At 34.8% G+C, this 18956-nt stretch overlaps 1 protein-coding gene across 1 annotated transcript in view; it reads left to right on the top strand.

The window, feature by feature from the left end:
* SESTD1 (SEC14 and spectrin domain containing 1) overlaps positions 1-18956 on the top strand; it is a gene marked incomplete at both ends in the record, with an annotated part of 36758 nt that overhangs the window by 8889 nt on the left and 8913 nt on the right. Inside the window, 9 exons of the mRNA XM_079538836.1 lie at positions 48-161; positions 7640-7753; positions 8735-8832; positions 9672-9727; positions 12140-12351; positions 14685-14807; positions 17427-17621; positions 18177-18291; positions 18767-18926. Of these exons, the coding sequence (XP_079394962.1) occupies positions 48-161; positions 7640-7753; positions 8735-8832; positions 9672-9727; positions 12140-12351; positions 14685-14807; positions 17427-17621; positions 18177-18291; positions 18767-18926 (1187 nt within the window). The remainder of the gene's footprint in view (positions 1-47; positions 162-7639; positions 7754-8734; positions 8833-9671; positions 9728-12139; positions 12352-14684; positions 14808-17426; positions 17622-18176; positions 18292-18766; positions 18927-18956) is intronic.

Raw genomic sequence — 18956 nt, 5'->3', positions numbered from 1 at the left:
AGCTTGAATGTTTTTACTGTTGTTTCCTCCCCTAATTCGTTTTGCAGAATGTTGTTCCAGCTGAGGTATCACTTGTTTGTGTAGTAAAGCCAGATGAGTTTTGGGATAAGAAGGTTACGCACTTCTGCTTTTGGAAGGAGAAAGATAGACTTGGCTTCGAGGTATGTAGAACTTTTATCTGCTTCAGTCACAAATACCATTTCTGGAATTCTTTAGAATAATTGGATGCAAATGCATGGCTCCTTACAGTTTATTTTGGGTGCTTTATGGAGATCCCTAATAAAGCACTGTGGCTTCTTAGCTTTTTGCTTTTTTCTACTTGAAAGGAATATTAAATGAAGTCTCTAATTAGAAATCTGTTGCTGAGCAAGAGGATAAATCTGTATGACACATTTGGTTGATGCTTTGAGTAAGAAAATGTTATGAGGTTTAGTGTGAATTTTGTTCACGTCTTCTGTAATGAATTGTAGTGTTGCATATTGTGTAGTGCTATTAAATGAGTAGTTGCCCTTCTTTGAAGAACATCTTGCTGCTGCGTGAACGTTTTTTAATCTTTGAGTTTTTGATGTTTGAAACAGTTCACAAGGCCTTTCAGTTTTCCAAAGATAAGTTGGTAATATTATCTCATGAGGTTCAGTAGGCACAAAAGATTATATAATATGTTAGCAGTTCCATTCTTTTATCTTTTTGGGAGGTTACTGGAAACTCAGATTTTTGTTTTTGGAAAATTGTCTGTGTTATCAATCTTTCCTGGTGCTTTTGAAATAGATTTTGTTTGAACTACAGTAGATTTGCTGTGCTTGCCAGTTACTGAAATGGAAACATGTTTTGTATGAGGCACTATAAGAGCATCTTTTGTTAAAAAGGTTAAGTGTTTTGCAGCCTTATCTAATTCTGGGTAGTTCTCTCTGATATTAAGATTATGTTCTTGGATTCCCATCTAGAAAAGTTAGTTTGGGGAATTTGGAAGATGGAACTACTAAATAAATTATATACTAAATTATATAATCCTAGAGATTTGATCATCTAGGTAAATCATTGTTAATTCATAAGAATTTTAGTCTGTTAAGTCTTTTATCAAACTTTACCTAGAATAGATAATTCCATTTTTTTCTTTCAGAAACAATTCTGTCATGTCAGTGAGTTCTGAAGGACTGGGTCAGGGAGAATGGATTTTTTTTTTTTTTTTTTTTTTTTTTTTTTAAGCTTTAGTGTTTTACCAGGAAGGAAATCTTACAAGTTTGTCTTTGGGCTATTTATCTAACAGAAGAACAGATTGTGTTTTCTTTCTGAGTAGTTCGTTAAAGACAGATTTGAAAAGTAGTCTGAGTACGAAGGAATATCTGAACAACCACTTCTGTGCTTGAGACAGCTAGATATTTATTAATAAAGATAATAGCTGAAGCAACTTTCAGTAGCAAAAATTCACCCATGATAATCTCATAACTTGAAATTAAATTCTCCTGGGTTTAACGGGTGTCTGTTTGCCTGTTCCTTCAAAGGATTGAAGTGAAGGCAAGGAGGTGTGCTCAACGTGAATTTGTCTTGAAATTCAGTATGTATCAGCTCAGTCATAGCCTACTTGATCAAAAACGTGTTTTGCAGTGCAAAAGAAGATGAGTATGGTGATATGTATGGTATGTTAGTCAATTGTTTGTACCACATCCCATTAAGAAAAAAACCGAACCAACCATCTGTACTCAGAAGGATGATTTAGGAGCTCATGTTTAGAAAGTAACTTAAGTTTACTAATGCTCAGTTTCATGCAGATGTTGCTTAAATGCCCAAACCCCTATGCTGACAGGAATTCTTCAGCAGCTCTTACTATTAAATATAAACTCTTTTTTTACCTACCAGTGTGCATAGCCCTGGGAAGTCTTTGAAATTGTGGTCTTAAAATAATTTTATACATTTATTGTAATATTACTAGTTTGAAAGAAATCTTTCTAGATTCTTCTCAGCTTTTTCTTTAATATGATTTAGCCAGAATCTGTTTCTAGACAAGTAGAATGGTTACAGAAAATATTTGGTAGTGAAGCAGGTATAATTTTAAATGATTATACAGGGAGATATTATTTACCTTCAAGAATTCACTCAGTCATTAAATTTCATTACAGAATTATCATCTTATAAGTCATTTTATGAAATGTGCATCCATACTGACAGTATTTGCATTGTTGGCATAGAACATTAGAGTATTTTTGTTTTGTTTCTAAACTACATTTTATATTACTAAACTGTAAGCATTTCTCTCTGACATGCAATCTTGATCTACAGTTCTCTTAATTAAATTTCAGAGTTCTGAAGATCTAGGAAGAGGAAAATAATTGAAATACTAAGTATACATTTCATACAGTTGATACAATGGATCAAAATGTGTCAACTGCTTAAAAATGAAGTCAACCATGTAAATCACTTTATGAGGAAAAAAGTACATATTGTGGGAAATGGAAGTGTTGTTTCTGCATTGAGCATTGAAAAGGGCAATTGATCTAAATAACTAAGCTGTAACATATCCTTAGAAATAGCTGATGTAGAAAGTAAGAATACCGTACATATTGGTAACATATTTTAGAAACATAATTACTAAATTACTTAATAAATACTTTCTCACAAAGCTGCAAAGATTTTGAATGTTCTGAACAATATGAGTATAGTATTCTGAACTAGGAAACATTGTAAGGCTGCTCATTAGACTAGCAGAAATAAAATACATTTAACAAACTTTCAAGGAGTCAGGGCCTTTACACAAAGCAGAACTGTCTGACTTTGTGGGAATGTTAGGATGCCATAGACAGGCTCCAAGATACTCCCCTTTATCCTCCTTCTGAGCTTATCTCTATGCAAAGACAGATGCATTCTTGTCAGAAGGAAAGCTTCAGATTTGTTCTTCAGGCTCCTTGTATCTTGGATTAATGCAGGGATGGAACAGAGATTTGTATGAGCAGAGGGTAATAAAGGGACAGTTGCTCAATTCTTGTGGTTGATAACATTTTGCTCTTGAGTTCCATCCTAGTTCAGAAGCACTGAATGTCTGACTCACTGATACAGTGAGACTGCCTGCTTGTATGAAAGCTGCTAACAGCTTTGGGACAGTGAGCAGCTGTGCGCATATGGTGTCACTATAGATGTTGATGAAGAGACCTATGTGATACTGTCCTAGCTTTACCTTGTTTCTTGCACTTGTTTAGTTTTGTTTCTCTGTGAAGTAATTCATTTTCTTTAATAGCATCCTTCATTAAAGGACAGGGAAGGATGAGAGTAGTAGAAAAAACCTTGTAGTTTCCCAGATAATGAAGAATGGCCATTAGTAATAAGTAAGCCTTTGTTCTTCACTATTCATTAACTCTTGGTTATGTTACTAGCAAAACTGACTCATTAAAAATGCCCCTCCTCTGTGCTTGAGGTAGTCCTTGTGTTAGAGCTAGTAATGTGTCTTTGCCCTCTTTTTGATGTGAGTACTGGTAAGGCTATGGAAGCCCCTTTACACAAAATTGCAGCTGTGTGTTTGTATATACTAGCAGTAAAACCAAAGCAATACTTGACCTTTATTTTTCATGGGATGTTAGATTTGGATAACTATTAGTTAGAAAAACCAAGGCCGCCATTGGACCCATAAAATCCTCCACACCCTACTTTGTGCTTCCTGACCTGCCTTTTATACCTTGTCTAATACTGTCACATGAAGCCATCAGTCACCATGCTGTCATTTCAATTGTAAGGCAGAGATTCTGTGCTTTAGGGTGAGATGTGGTGGTGAAGAGTTGCAAAGCTCTGGGAGTAATTACAGGAACAAAAGGTTATTGAGCGTTGTAGATGTAAGATGTGCTTAGGAAAGCAACTGGAAGTAACAAACATGATTAGATTTTTTTTTTTCTATATTGGTCTCTAATTCAAGTAAAGTAACTCTGAAGTAGATACCTTCTCCAGTCTAATGGTTTTTGTTGCCTGGTTATAACAGTCCTTAATGTTCCAAAGTACAAAAACCCCAACCATTTTTTACAGGTGGCTTTTTTCCCCTGTGATCCAGAGTTCTCTAATATGTTACCACGAAAGTTTTCCTATGTTGTTCTTGAATTTTGAATATATAGTTACAATATGTATCTGCATATCCTCTCAGTTTTCGACTTAGAAATTAGTTTTGGCACACTTAGCCCCATTTTTATTCCTTATAATAATAATAATAGGAATAGGCAGAATGTTATTCCAGAGACAAATGAATAACATTTTGTAAGTCTCTAACTTCCTTATCTACTCTTCCAGTCGGTTATTTTAGAGCAAAGGCACTGGAACTTACAGTTTTCACAGACTTTCCTAAAAATAGGTATCACAGTTCTACGGTTTTAACCATCAAAATGGCATTTATTTTATGGCATATTTTTCCTCTGAATGTATTTAAAAAAAAAAAAAAAAAAAACCTCAATGTGATACATCCGTGCCTTAAACCTTAAGCCAAATCAGGGAATTTTCCCTATAGAGCTGGAGAAGGTAAGCCTGTGTTCATCACTTCTAGAGTTCAGTTGTAAAGGAGGCTGTGCTGAAAAATATCAGGTTGTGTGTGCCTATTATTCTCTTTTCTATATGGAAAAATGACAGCATGTTGTTATCATGAATCTGAAGGGGAAGGTGAATGAGTAGCCAAAGCAGTTGGTACTGGATGGCAAAGGGTAGTGGAGCTGACAGATTGGTCTGTGTCTAGGTTCTGCTACCTGCTGTTGGGCTTTTCTAGTATGCCAGATGTTCTGTGTAGTGCTGGTCAGATAAATATTTAACTTGTATTTCATTACACTACTCAGTGTTTAATCAAGTAGGGTTTCATTATTATGAAACAGTGGAGTTTTTGTTCTACGAAGAACAACAACTTTACAATTACATGGCAATGAATCACTGTTAGACCAGGAATGTGGGCAGCTATGATTTGTCTGTTTAAAGTGCCAGAGTTATTCCTGAAAAGTCACCAGGAATGTAGTTCAATCCTTATATCACAGTTTCTAGAAGCTGTTTGCTGAAGAATGAGGACAGTTAATTTTTTTCTTTTGGGAGGGGTGGGAACATAAATGTGAAAGTTTAATTTGATCGTTTTAGAAAGGATGTAAGATTCATACTTTGTTTTAAAATAAAAGAAATACCAAGAATGTTACTGATTTTTTTTTTTTTTTTTTTTTTTTTTTTTATATGAAGGTTGCCTTCAGTATAATGTGAAAAGTGGAAGTAGGAGTTCTGTGGCTTGGGCTTCTTTACAAGCTGAAGTGCGAAGTTATGCTTGCAATCTCTGCCTTCTTAGCTGAAGCTTTTCCATGTTTTTCCAAAGCTGTTTGTATATGTGAGCTGTTGGAATAACAGGTCATTGAGAATCCATTCACTGAAAAAAAAAAACAACTGGGGTATTGACTCATAGCATCAGAGAATATCCTGAATTGGAAAGGACCACAAGGGTCATTGAGTCCAATTCATGAGCCCAAAGGAGTTTGTCAAAGTTCAGTCTCTTATACCTATCAACTAGGCTATCAGAAAGGATGAGTTTTCTGAATTTACCAGAAATTGGCAGAATTCTGGGGAAATAAATGAAATACCTTTCTACTTAGGCCTGTTTGTATGAGATTTGTCCAAAAATACCAGCCAGTTACTAGATAACTGTGATCAGCTTTTAGCATGCATTCATGTACTTTTAATTGAAATGATATATTTTAAGAATGATAGTTTTATGTTCTAGTAAGTGAATGAAAATTATAGTTGCAACAGCACCTTGTGCTATGTCTTTTCCTCATTTTTGTTTGTCAGTTCCTAAAAATGTTGTCCTGATTTTATTCCATAATACAGCATTTTTACTTTTCCCAAAACATTGGCTCGAGTTATTTCTGGAAGGGCTTTCAAGTATTAATGCAGGCTATTATTGTACAAAGCATGATTAGAGTAGAACAATGTAAGCTGTTACTGCTCCTCTAGGTTCTGAAAAGAACTGAGTACAGACGATGATAATAGGGGTTCTGGCCAGTACCACACAGGGTATGTTTGAAACCTTATTACCACTGTCACCTTTTTAGATGTGACTTGTCCGGTGGGTAGAGTGGGTAAGGAAACAGACAGATTCAGTAAGTAATACTTTCCCTGCCTTTGGAAGACCTGTCGTCCAGACTTATTCATTTATCCCTTAGAAAATCTAAGCTGTTTGTGTTAATGTAAAACCATAGTCTACTGTCCAAAGATCTTTCTAAAGTCAATACTTCAGTCATTTGGGGAGGGTGGGGGGTGGAAATCAGTTGGGTTGTAAGCAAGCAGAGGGATATTTCCTTTTTAAAATTTTTTAACAGTAAATGGTCTTCATTTATACCTTTCGACTTTTTTCCCCTTGCTTTTCAACCTTGTTTCTTACAGTTCAGTGGTAGCTAACCAAAACAAATTCAGAAGCCTCAGAGAGGCAACTTGCACATAAAAACAGTGAAGTTAACTAATTTAAAGCATATGGAGGGAGTTGCACTAGCACTGCTGCTGGGCAGGAACAAGCTAAACTCTGTTTAGGAGCCACCCTTCTGATGCCACTTGATCAGAATCCAGATGACTGCTTTTTTTCTTCAAAGCTTTCAGGCAGTATTTCTGCAGTTATCAGATACGTTAGTAACTCTATTAGCTCAAAGTTCCTTAAATAGCTGTTGAGAACAAATAGTTTTTGAAGCAGCATCATAAGTTAAAACAAAGCTCACTATTGAAATTTTTTTTTCTCAAGAATTTTTCTAAAAAGGTGCAAGGAAGCTTGTGCTCTTTGATTAATTGACCCTTGTGAGTGGTGTTTTTGGAGAGTAGAGTTGGAATGAAGATAATCTGAAGTAGCTGATGTATTATTGTCAGGTTTTGTTTTGCAAGAGAAGAAATGTTCTAAATGCCTCCTCAGAAAAAGTTTGTTAAGCTTATCCTTTGTCGTGTCCCCCCAGTCTTTCTCCAAAGGATTCAGTAAAATACTCAGAGTTAAGTGGTATCAGTGCAGTCCATCATTTTATTAAAGCAGTTTGCTGTTTCTGTTTTTTTTTTTTTCTTAAATCTTTTTAGAATTGATGTTCTTAGCTATGAACTAGCTAACTGATTTACATTGTTTCCATGCTGAAATGTCCTGATTGAGTGAATTAATTTTCTTCTTCTTTTTTTTATAAATTCAGAGGGATGTACTGAATATAAAAATTACATAAACTATAAAGGTATGCAGCACATTTGCATGGTAAATGCAGGTATTTAGCTTGTGTGGTACAAAGGTCTGCGAGAGTGGTGCTTTGCAGCATGATATCCTACCACTGTGTTCACTGAAAGTAGGTCACATAAAGTATAACTTAATCAAGAAACATCAATACCATGAAGAAAACAGCCAGCAAGTGTTTTTCTTTCTCCTACTATGAATAGGTGGTGGTACTGTTGATGCTTCTAAGGGATTTTGCGTGAAATGTAGACTGTGTATCAAAACTATATGCCTGTATTAGGCCCCACTTAATTGTGGCAACTATGCTTCGTTGGGATATTTAGCAGTAAGATGGTCACTTGTTGTGAGTCACTGAAAAGATCTGCTCAGTACCTCTGGACGCACTTAGCACAATTTGTCAGGAACTGAGGTATAAGCATTACCTACACCTGTATCTGATACTTATTGTTGCAGGTTATTTTGGTGTCTGCTAACAAGTTGACTCGATACATAGAACCATGTCAATTAACAGAAGATTTTGGAGGAACTCTCACCTACGATCACATGGATTGGTTGAATAAGAGGCTGGTTAGTTTTCTGTTTCTTTCAAATGTGTCATTCTTGATCCATGGATTTCTATTCATGTAATAGCCTTGCATAGGATTTGTCCTGTGTGTAGTATTGCAGTCCAAATGCATGCATGCATTTCCTGATGATAACCGAACTAACAGGTTCCTTAGTGGAGCATTCCGTAGTGGAGCACTCCCATAGACTGTTGCTCTAGTAGAACTTGAATGTATGATGGAGTGGCTATGAAGGGAATTTTTTTGCCTACTAATGGGGAAATCCCTAACGAGGAAGAAATACTTTAGAGTTAGGACAGCTTAAAACTTGGCTCTATGCTGAAAGATCTATCAATGATGTCTTCTCAGTGGATACAGAGTTGCAGTAATCATACAGGGTTAAAAAAATCTGTTTCAAAGATGTATTCTGAGCAATGTGCAGTATCTGACTACACAGGCCTTGCTACCTGTGTACCCCTGCACTAGAAGAAACTGGTAAGAGTATTCTTTTTAAATCACTAGTATATCTTTCTTCTACCTCAGAGTTGTTCATTACATTGTAGCTTCTTCCTAGCAATGAAGATTTGGTATTTTCACAAAGCTGATTATTTTTATCCATTCAGCTGAGCTATCCAATGCTTTTGTAACACCCTGATTCAGTATTATGCTTGAGATTTAAATAAAGATAGAGGCATAAATGAAATGGTGAAGTAAGTATGTCCATAAGAACTTATAGGTTCTGTAGAAATCTAAAAAAAAATTGTGTTTCAGAAATCAGTTCTTCATTTTATTGTGATATTTCTTATCTCTCTAAAAGATTCTGGTGCTCCTAATTGTTGCGTGTAGAAAACTATGCACTTTTTGCTGTACCTTCTGAATATTGGGAAATAATATAAAGGTTGAAATTGTATTATTGGAGCCACTGGATAAATTTATATTGATGCCCTCAATATTTTATTACTTACATTATTTATATTTCTGAATTTAAAACATGTATTTTGTTTAGGTATTTGAAAAATTCACAAAAGAATCAACATCCTTGCTAGATGAACTTGCTCTAATTAACAACGGAAGTGATAAAGGAAATCAACAAGAAAAAGACAGGTATGTAGTTAGGTTTTTGAAACTCATGGTTTTTTGATATTAAATTTCATTAGAAATCTCAATGATATTGAAAATATTATAATGCTTCAAATGTCATGAAATATGTAAGGACATTTTCAACATTAAAAAAACAGATCACAAATTTTGTATGTGGATGGATGCTTGTGTGTTTGGCTGCACCTCATTTTGATAAATGTGTACAAAGAACAAGAATTTAATGACCGTTTTACTGACATTTACAATCAAAATAAGGAAGAGGGATTTATTCTGGTACTGTTTTCCTATAAGTGGTTGATTGTCTGATGTAAATAGACTCCAAAAGAAACTAAAGAACTGAACTTTTTTTGTTTTTGAACCAGTGTGTCGTAACATGTATCTAAACAGTGTTAAAAGCAAGTTCATGTTTTCCATCATTGATCAAAGTCATAGAAAATTATTCTTTCTTTAGGTTTACAAAGAGCCTAGCATTTAAGGTATTAGGCTGAGATACAGGAGATCAAAATTTCAGCTTCAGGCTTGATTAGCAATCTCATAATACTGCACAAGTCAATGCGGCTTTTAGTTTGTTCTGTTATTCCTGCTGGCAAGTTTCATTCCATCAACAAAAAATTCTGCCACTGTTGCACAGTTCTGTAAACTATGGATACTGCTGTTTGCCACTTGATCTGCTTTTCTCACGTCATGTATATACTGAATATTCTGGGGTGTGAAGAAAAGAGATATGGAAAAAAGTAACGTAGTCTCTTAACAGAGTGTGGTAGCTCTGGTGTTGGTTGGAGCTTTTTAATGCTACTGTAATGCAAATTCATTATTGATATTTGTTCATTTCTTTATTCAAGATCAATAGATTTGAACTTCCTTCCATCAGTTGATCCTGAGACAGTACTGCAGACAGGTAAGTTTGAAAAATAATAAAGTCAGTTGTTAATGTTCATTAATCACTTTGTTCCTCACTTGAAAGCAGAGGGCGTGATAGCTATCTTAACCAATGCCGTAATGTAATAAGCTTATCAATTAGTGTAATCTTTCTTAGGATAAAAAAGAAAGCAATGCGTTTTGTCTGCTTAAAATCATTTTTAGTAGTGTTGATAACATCTTTACAGTGTTACAATAATTAGTAGCTTTAATTTGAAAGTACATTGCTTCTAGATAATGCTGATACGTTGGCCTCATGGAATGAATTACTCTCAAGTAGCCACAAAATGGTAATGATATGAAGTGTTTTCATATGAGTCAGATAATTTGCATCAGTCTCATTCTGAGCTGCCTACCTATGGAAGTGAAGCATGGTCCTTCTGACTGTTCCATTCTTGGACTCTCCCTTGAGCTTTAAACAGTTTTGTTTCTTTGAGATGTTTTTAGGTGACTATCTTATCCCCAATAACACAGAATCACACTGTTGATTTGGACTAGAAATATGCTTAAAGATTTGTATAGAGTTGGAAGCAAAGCACAGCATAAAGATGGTGAGTCAGTCTGAGGAGTGCTCAGAATCCTTATAGCCTCCTACTACATTCATGAAGTGTGATTTGTGTAACGTCTGCTACAGAGAGCTGCTGGCTCTGCATATGCTTTAGCTTACTGATACGTGGGAGAATTCTGTAAGTATTAAAAGATTACACGGTTGTTGTTGTGGTCTTTTAAATTTTTTAAATACAAAGCACCTGTAGAAACTGTCAGACCTTAAAGTCAAATTGTGTATACTTCTCTAATGGGCAATGCAACAATACATCCTTTTTTTTTTTTTTTTTTTTTTTTTTTTTTTTTTTTTTGCAAATGGCAAAGAAAGCTTGGAAGCATTGTCTATTTTTTAATATTGTAACATAATTACATTCTTAGAGCTATAAGGTATAATAACATTATTTAAGCCATAGGAGTTTCCAAGAGACTACTTTTTGTTGATCCACTATATTGGAAGTTTGAGAATCAAAAAGTCATTTTTTTTCTGTTAAAGTTTTCTGTCCTTAAAGGGCAAATATCAACAAACCAAAAAAGGAAGACCAGTTTTTGTCTATTTTGTTATTGTGCTGAGGTTTTAATACAAGTCTTCTGACTTCCATAATTATATAATTATAGTTATTGTTGTTTTTGCAGGCTACCTGTGTAATTCTTACAGTTTACTAAAAGTTTAGCTGAAAAAAATCCTGAAAATATTAATTCCTTGTTTTGTGGAAGAAACATAATAAAAATGTAAGGTTATTCTAATATGACTTACAGAAATCTTAAACTGTTTTCCCTGCAACTATCTGTTCCTTGTAGTACTTCAGGAGGTGAAATCAATGAGATTTATCTCAAGAGCTTAGTAAAATGTGTTTGAATTCTTAGGAATTCTGTGTACATCTCACAGTATAAGGATAGAGTAATTTACAGATGCTTGCTTCAAATTCCTAAGCCTTTGGCATTTTTGTCTAGATGATAATACTTGAGTTTAAAGTCTGTTTTTCTGTGTTTGCCTAGAGGGATTACAATTACTATGCTATTGTTTTTTTTTTGTTGTTGTTGTTGTTTCTTCATTTTGGTGAACTGGCACACTACCATTTTAAGACCTGCACAGTTGTGGGATTGGCACATTTTTTCACTTCTACATCAAGATGTCTTCACTGAACAAACACTTGCTAACTTGTTCATTGAGCTTTGGATATCCAAATAGACTGAGTTGGCTAGTAATGTGGAGTTTACATCTTAAACTTCACTGCAGCTTAACAAAAACTCACTTTCTTTGAACAGTTTAAGTGGAGGACTAAATAGACAAATTATGCTATTTTCATATGCATTAAAGTCATTGCTCTATAGGGAGTCTGTACCATAATACAGTGTCTAAGAGCACAATACTTCAGGTTCAATTCCATCCCTTCATAGAAACTTTTGCACTTGTTAGAAAATTTTATAAGCTGACAGGAGTTACATGCTGAATTTGTTAGCGCTTCTAAATCATTTATTCTAAGAGTATGAATTATGAGAGATATTTTGAATGCTACACAGTATTTTACAGTAAGCGAGAACACTTACAGTAGTTCCAGAATCAGCGCTGTGCTTTGCAAATGTTTCCTTATTATCAATATTATATCTTTTAGATACCTGAAATATGGCACATGATTTCTGCCCTATTTTATAGCTGGTACAACTCCCAAGCTGTGCCTGAGGCTCTGAATGTTAATGGAATGGTATCATTAAACGTGCATAATGCATGTAAGATTATTAGCTGCAGAAATGTACTTTCAGACCATCCAGCAGTACATTTGCTGACTCATCACCTTGTGCTTATTTTGCATCTGCATTAACCAAATCATTATATGTTCCCTCAAAGGTCATGAGTTGCTCTCTGAGCTACAACAGCGTCGATTTAATGGCTCAGACGGAGGAGTGTCGTGGTCTCCAATGGATGATGAGCTGCTTGCTCAGCCGCAGGTCATGAAGCTCCTAGACTCCCTCCGAGAGCAATATACCCGCTACCAGGAAGTTTGTAGGCAACGTAGCAAGAGAACTCAATTAGAGGAAATTCAGCAGAAGGTAATGCAGGTAAGAATTAAGTTCTTGAATGCTGTGAGAAGCAGGTTTGGGCTCAAGACCCAGCCTCTATTTTCCTCTTAGTCCTGAAGCTTCAGTGCACTGGTTTGACTGGATGCTTTATGCTTTGGCTACTGGTACAGGCTTTCCAAAGTCTCTTCTGATACAATAGAGGTGATTAGAATTTACTCAGCTCCACCTGCTTTCATCCCCACAGCAAAAAACCTTCACCACATCCCTTTGTTGCTCGCTGCGACAGTGAGCTCTTAACTCGTTAAGGAGTGGAATACCTGACATGATAGCAGAGAACATTCACATATGAGATGCATTTAACAGCAGTTTTGTCTGAGAGTTTAATTTTCAAATTCCTGCTACTGAATGAATGTTGTCATTTATTCCTTTATCTAATGCTGAATGTTTTAGCAAAGTTGAAAGTGGTTAAACACTGTATTTTGAGTCTCCTCTGACCAGAATAATAGACATCTTTTATTCAATTGTTAAAGGCCATAATGAATTGCTCTTGTCCTTTGGAAACAGGCACGTAATTGGCACTTTCAACATTGTCTCAGCATGGTTTCAGAGATAATCAAAGAAATGGAAACTTTTCTCTTGTGTTTACTACTTGAAATTAGTTCTGTTTTTAAACATTTTGCATTGTTTGAATATGCACAAAATAGAATGAATGTTGCTCTTAACCTTTTATACGCTAACATTTCTAAAGCATGGGGAGTGTGAATCAAGTACTTGCCCTTCACAGCATTCCAAATAGGGAAGAAAAACTAATCAATCTTGTTTTTATTTCTAGCAGCAAAATTAGCAATCTGAGTAATCATTTTCACTCATGTAGTCATTCAAATGATTATAAAAGAAAAAAGTAAATGTCATCTTCTTTTGAGCTGGAAATAATGTGTAAAAGGTGAGAATAGTACTGTATCAAACATTAGTATGGTAGTGGATGTAATTGGTTGAGAAATTTTTCCCCCCTGTGGTAAAGCTGTATTGGTTGAAGATGTGCTGATTGAAATGAAATTTATGGCTTATTTTGGCTAACAGCCATTGTTAATGCATTTAATAGACTTGTTTACTGGAGCATCAGCCTCATTTTGCCACTAGTTTTATTACAAAGTCTTTTGTTTGTTCCCTCTATACTGTGAATGCTGCATAGTAAGTGAACTGACTCAGTACACACAGCAAGAATATATTTCAATATTTTACTAGGTTAGCCTGTTTTATAGAAAAGTACGTTTTAAAGCTCTTTAGATGGCATAAAAAACATGGAAAAATCTACTAAGTCTGTAAACTGATGTAGTTTCCTTTTGACTTGTGGGGGGAAAAGGACTTGAGCTCATGGTAAATTAACGAAGATAATGATGGGCTGGAGGCAAACTGGTGTGGGATTTATTTTGCTGAAATAAACAAGTTGCAGTATAAACGTGCTTACAGTTGGAATGGGTGTGTACAGAGAAAAGTTGCTCCCTTATGTTGCTGATTTATTTTCCATCTTTTTTTCTTGCTTTGCATTCCAATTTCACTCTTTGTATATCTTCTTACATTGCTAATCAATGTTAATTACTATTTTTCAAATCTTAATTCACAAAAAAAATGACAGACCTTACAGTAATCTCTAGTCAAATTAAATTAAAAAATAAAATTAAAAAATTAAAATTAAAATTAAAAATTGCTCCAAGGGTAATGCCTTATACTTATTTCCATGGAAACTATAAAGCATATAAAGAGCACAATAATGCTGATTGATAGAACAAAGTCTCAGCTACAAAACCACTTTCTTCAACACAGTTGCCACCACTATGTTTGTGGTTTTTTTTTTTTTGTTTTTTTTTTTTTGCTGCTGATGAAAAAGCCTGCACGCTGTGCTCATAAAAATCTGAACCAGCAGAGATGATGCAGTGTTTCACAGTTGTTCTAATGGCGTCACTGCTAAGAAAACATCCATCTTTCCCTATGTTCATATCTATTATTTGGTCTCTATAAATGTTCATGAAATGTTGAATGTCAGTGTGTCTTTTTTCCCATGTGGAGGAATTGAATGACATACATTTGCTCCATATGCACTTCCATATCAAATGCCATTCTAGCAGAAATAGGAGATGTTACTTCTGGAACAGCCATCTTTTGCTCCGTGCTTTTGTGGAGCTGATAGGCTTAGGTTAATGAGAAGTAATTTCTATGTAATGTTTTTGAACTTGTGAATGGATTCATGGAAAGACTTCCACAGATGCTGAAAAAGATTACATGTATTTTTAAATACTTTTGCAACTAAATACTTTTATACCATTTTCCACATAGTTGATTTGCTATTTCTGTCATATTTATCTTTTTTACAGGTAGTTAATTGGCTTGAAGGACCTGGATCAGAGCAGCTAAGAACCCAGTGGGGAATAGGAGATTCAATTAGAGCCTCACAAGCATTGCAACAGAAGCATGAAGAGATTGAGAGTCAGCACAGTGTGAGACTTCCACTGTCCTTTTCAAGTAGCAAAACAGTTCTAATTGCATGCAGTTGTGTATTATGCATTTTGGTTATGAGTATTGAGGAATTCTGGATAGTGAATGATTTTATGGTTAACTGTCTAAGCAATTTAAGAACTTGGTATGTTCACTGTATGTAAATGATATTTATTTTGCTTTCCAGCATAGAAAAATACTGATTTTTTTTTTAATATATGGGTTATCTATAGTTTGTTGTTAAGGGATTTTCTTACGTTGTCATAGCAATTAGGAGGAGTGTATTTCCTTGTCCCTCTCTGCCTGTGAATGGAGAGGAAATGGCTGAGAAGTCCTATATTTTTTTACATGAATGAGTTAGTATTTGGCATTACATTACATTTGCCAGGAGCTGAAACCGGATTAATGCTTTCAATGATCAAGACATATGAATATAAGGTATATTTTAAGGAAATATAAAAAGTATTTTGTAATTATAATGAGTTGGTACCACAGAACTGTGCATTACCTGTAGCTAAATGTTGTCTTTGAAGTCCGAATTCCCCCTGAAGTTTACAGCCTGGCCTTATCACCATCAGGCAATACTAAACACTGCTTGGTTATCTGATGTTGACAGTATTTTGTAGAAACAACAGTCAGAACGAGTTATTTTCAGGTTTATACCACAAGTATATCCCCACTGTAATCCCCACTTACGAATTGAAATCATTTTTGAAAATAGCTTTGGAGAGAATTGATTTCTAAACATCTGAGTGCACTTTTTCACTGTTTCCCTGATTTTTTTTTATTTTTTTTTTTCCTCTTCTAGAAATTGAATTGACAGCTAATTTGCTTTTCCTTTCATCATCTCTCATCTGTTGCTGATTTTAATCCCTGTACTTTGAAGAGACTTCCAACAATGCTTGATTTGTTACTGAAGTTGCCTCTTTTACTCCAGTTTATTTCAAAAAATATTTTCCCATTTTCAGGGTGTTTATTTTGTATATTTTATTTTGCTTTGGGTGGAGTGTGCTTTTTCCCCCCTCATATTTTTGGCATGCTTTATTATGGGCGGTATACTCGAGCTGTTATCTTTGAGTGAATGTTGGCAGCTTCTCCATAATTTTGATGTGTTAGAGGCATCTGTATCTAAAATTCCCCTATAAAAAAAAACATCATAAATACATTGTATTTCTGGTTCACCAGTCTTTTAATTTGACTGATAGTTTAGAAATCCATTTTCTTTAATGATAAGCTATTAGCCTAGATTTTCTTGTTTGACTTTTCATATTTTGCTTGTCACAATCAGTAAGCTTTCTTTGTTCGTTCAGTGTCTAAAGGTAATAACGAGTAATATTGTGAACGTGAGTTAAATGGACCTGTATATTTGTAGCACGAGTGTGGCAGTAGATTTTCCCCATACTATGTTATCCAAAATGACTCGTGTGGGAGAAGACTTATTTTGCTCTTAATTTTTTTGTTGATTGCTAGTTTAATTTTTTCATAGCTTTTTTCCTCTTCGCATTTTCTCATACTGTTTCTTCCTGTGAGCAGATGATAGAGAAGACTTCAAGAAAAAAGAAAAAAAAAACTAAGGACATGAATATTTATATTCTGTTTTGCATGCTTTGTGAATAAATGATGCAAAAACTGAAGGCATAATATTAAAAAAAAAAAAAAAAAAACAATGGGGGGGAAGCAAACATTCTCACTGTAGCTTAGCAAGAATATTAATTCACTGAAATGTTTGGGCCAATAGATGGTGCTATTCAGCATCATTTCAAGTGCATAGGGCATTTGAAAAGCACTTCTCTGTAGGCTAAAATAAAAGCTGTTGGGCAAACATGTTTAGGCATCTGAATCATGCAAAAAGAGAATGTGATCTTGACGTATCATGTAGTGTTTAAATCCCCCACAACTGTTAAATATTTGAAGTACTTACTTTTGCAAATAGACCACCATGACACCAGTTAACTCCTTGTTGCATGCATTTAGTAGTCAAAGTGCTTGAAATCACATCTACAAATTTTGAATTGAATAGTGTAATTTTTTCTTTAATTAAGAAATAACGGTCACTTTCAAGTTCCAGTAAACGGATGACTTGAGGAATTAGAGGATAAAAATTACTTTGCCTCTATCAGCAATAGTAGTTTTTTCTAAATGTTTACGAAAATTACTGCGGCTTTCAATTGTCACTAAAAGTGACACCTAGATATTCTTAACACCTTTTGAAATAGCTTACCAAATGGCAAAAACTTTTCAGTACAACCCTAGAGGCACAAAAGTATTACAAGCTTGTTTAAAAATAGGGAGATTCTTCTGTTGGTTCAGTGGTGTAATTTGAGTAAAGTTTGTGCTGTGATCTACAAGCTGTGCTACTCACTGTTTGTAATCTTTCCATTTTACTGCACTATTATTTAAGTTACCGTACATGCATTATTTCAATATGTACTAATTGCTTCTTAAGTTGATTTGAAATTATGAAAATTTTTCCCTCCTGTGTGAGAATTGATAATTATAGTGTAAGCTGGACTAAGTTCCCTTTTAAATCTGATTATGTATTAATCTGCAGCTAAATACATGCCCTTTTAAGAGAAAATTGTTTGATATTATTTTAATGCTTAATTATCTTCTATTTGTAGGAGTGGTTTGCTGTTTATGTTGAGCTTAATCAGCAGATTGCAGCCCTTCTAAATGCGGGGGATGAGGAGGACCTTGTGGAATTAAAAGCATTGCAGCAACAGCTGAGTGATGTGTGTTATCGACAGGCCAGTCAGCTAGAATTCAGGCAGAATCTATTACAAGCAGCACTTGAATTCCACAGTGTTGCCCAGGATGTAAGTTCTGTTTTACTTCTCACAGGCTCTCCTTTAGTGTGTTATAAGTGTTTAATACATTGGAAAAGTTTGAAGGGGGATAAAACATAAAATGGAAAATACTTGGAAAATGGAGTTTGTCTTCATTTACTGATTGAAACAGTGAGAAAATGAAATTCTCTTTGGGAGAGAAGTAGGTTGCAGTGTATCTTTTATTTCAATCATTGAATGGTTAGGAGTTAATAAAAGAAAATAATGAAAAAGTGTCTAGTTTTTCTTGAAATACATATTACCTGTGACACATCTTTTTTTTCTAATTTCAAGAATTTGATATGATCTTCATAGGTTCTTTTTAAAATTGACATTTATTCCTTTCTTGTAGTTGTGTAAGGAGTCTTAGGTTCCTTTCCTCCTCCCTCTCCCACTTAAAGATATATTCTTTTGGAGTTTTATAAGCAAATGCAGAGAGAAACCTCTGAAATGACATCCCCAAACATTTGGAGGAACACTACAGATTTGAGCACCTTGAAGCCCCTAACTTCTTTTTTAACAGCAGTATGTTGGGTTTCGTTTTAGTTATCTCAGCAACTGGATGGCTTACTAGGAATGTTGTGCGTAGATGTGGCACCAGCAGATGGAGCATCAATTCAACAGACTTTAAAATTACTGGAAGAGAAATTGAAGAGTGTTGGTAAGCAGAATATTTCTGCATTTCACTTATGTACAATAATGAACACTCTCTTTAAAACAAGACAGCAGGGAAAGGGAAGGTAATATCTCTTGATTTCTAGTTAAGTCATGCTCCACGTAACTACCTTTGACTTGCTGATACTTGTTTAGTCTGGGGAAGTATTCTGGAAGTGCTTTCTTGTAAATGTTTTACGTTTATATTTACTATATATCACTACTCTGCATTTCATCTGTAATGAAGCACTACTTCTTTGTTAATGTAGATGAGTGCTTTCTCTAACTTAGAAGTAGGGAAGGATAAAGAAATACAAAGGTAGTAATGTTCTTTTCTCCTTCCAGCCTTCCATCTTGTAGATTCTATTGCATTTTATCTCCCTCTTCGGTGAGAAAGTTAAGAAGTTTAGAACAGTGTCATGGATATATCTGTATGTGTATCTTATTTTTAACCTTTTAAAATTTCTTTGCTTTTCCTTCAGATTTAGGTTTGCAAGGCTTGCGTGAAAAAGGTCAAAGTCTTCTTGATCAGATATCTAATCAGGCATCCTGGGCCTATGGAAAAGATGTGACCATTGAAAACAAAGAAAATGTGGACCATATCCAAGGAGTGATGGAAGATATGCAGCTTAGAAAACAAAGGTAAAACAGTTGTTACAATTTTCATGTACT

This window comes from Tetrao urogallus (genome assembly GCF_951394365.1).
Source record: "Tetrao urogallus genome assembly, chromosome: 8".
NCBI lineage: Eukaryota > Metazoa > Chordata > Aves > Galliformes > Phasianidae > Tetrao > Tetrao urogallus.
Note: the sequence above shows the minus strand (reverse complement) of the source record. Positions and strands in the feature narration are given on the sequence as shown.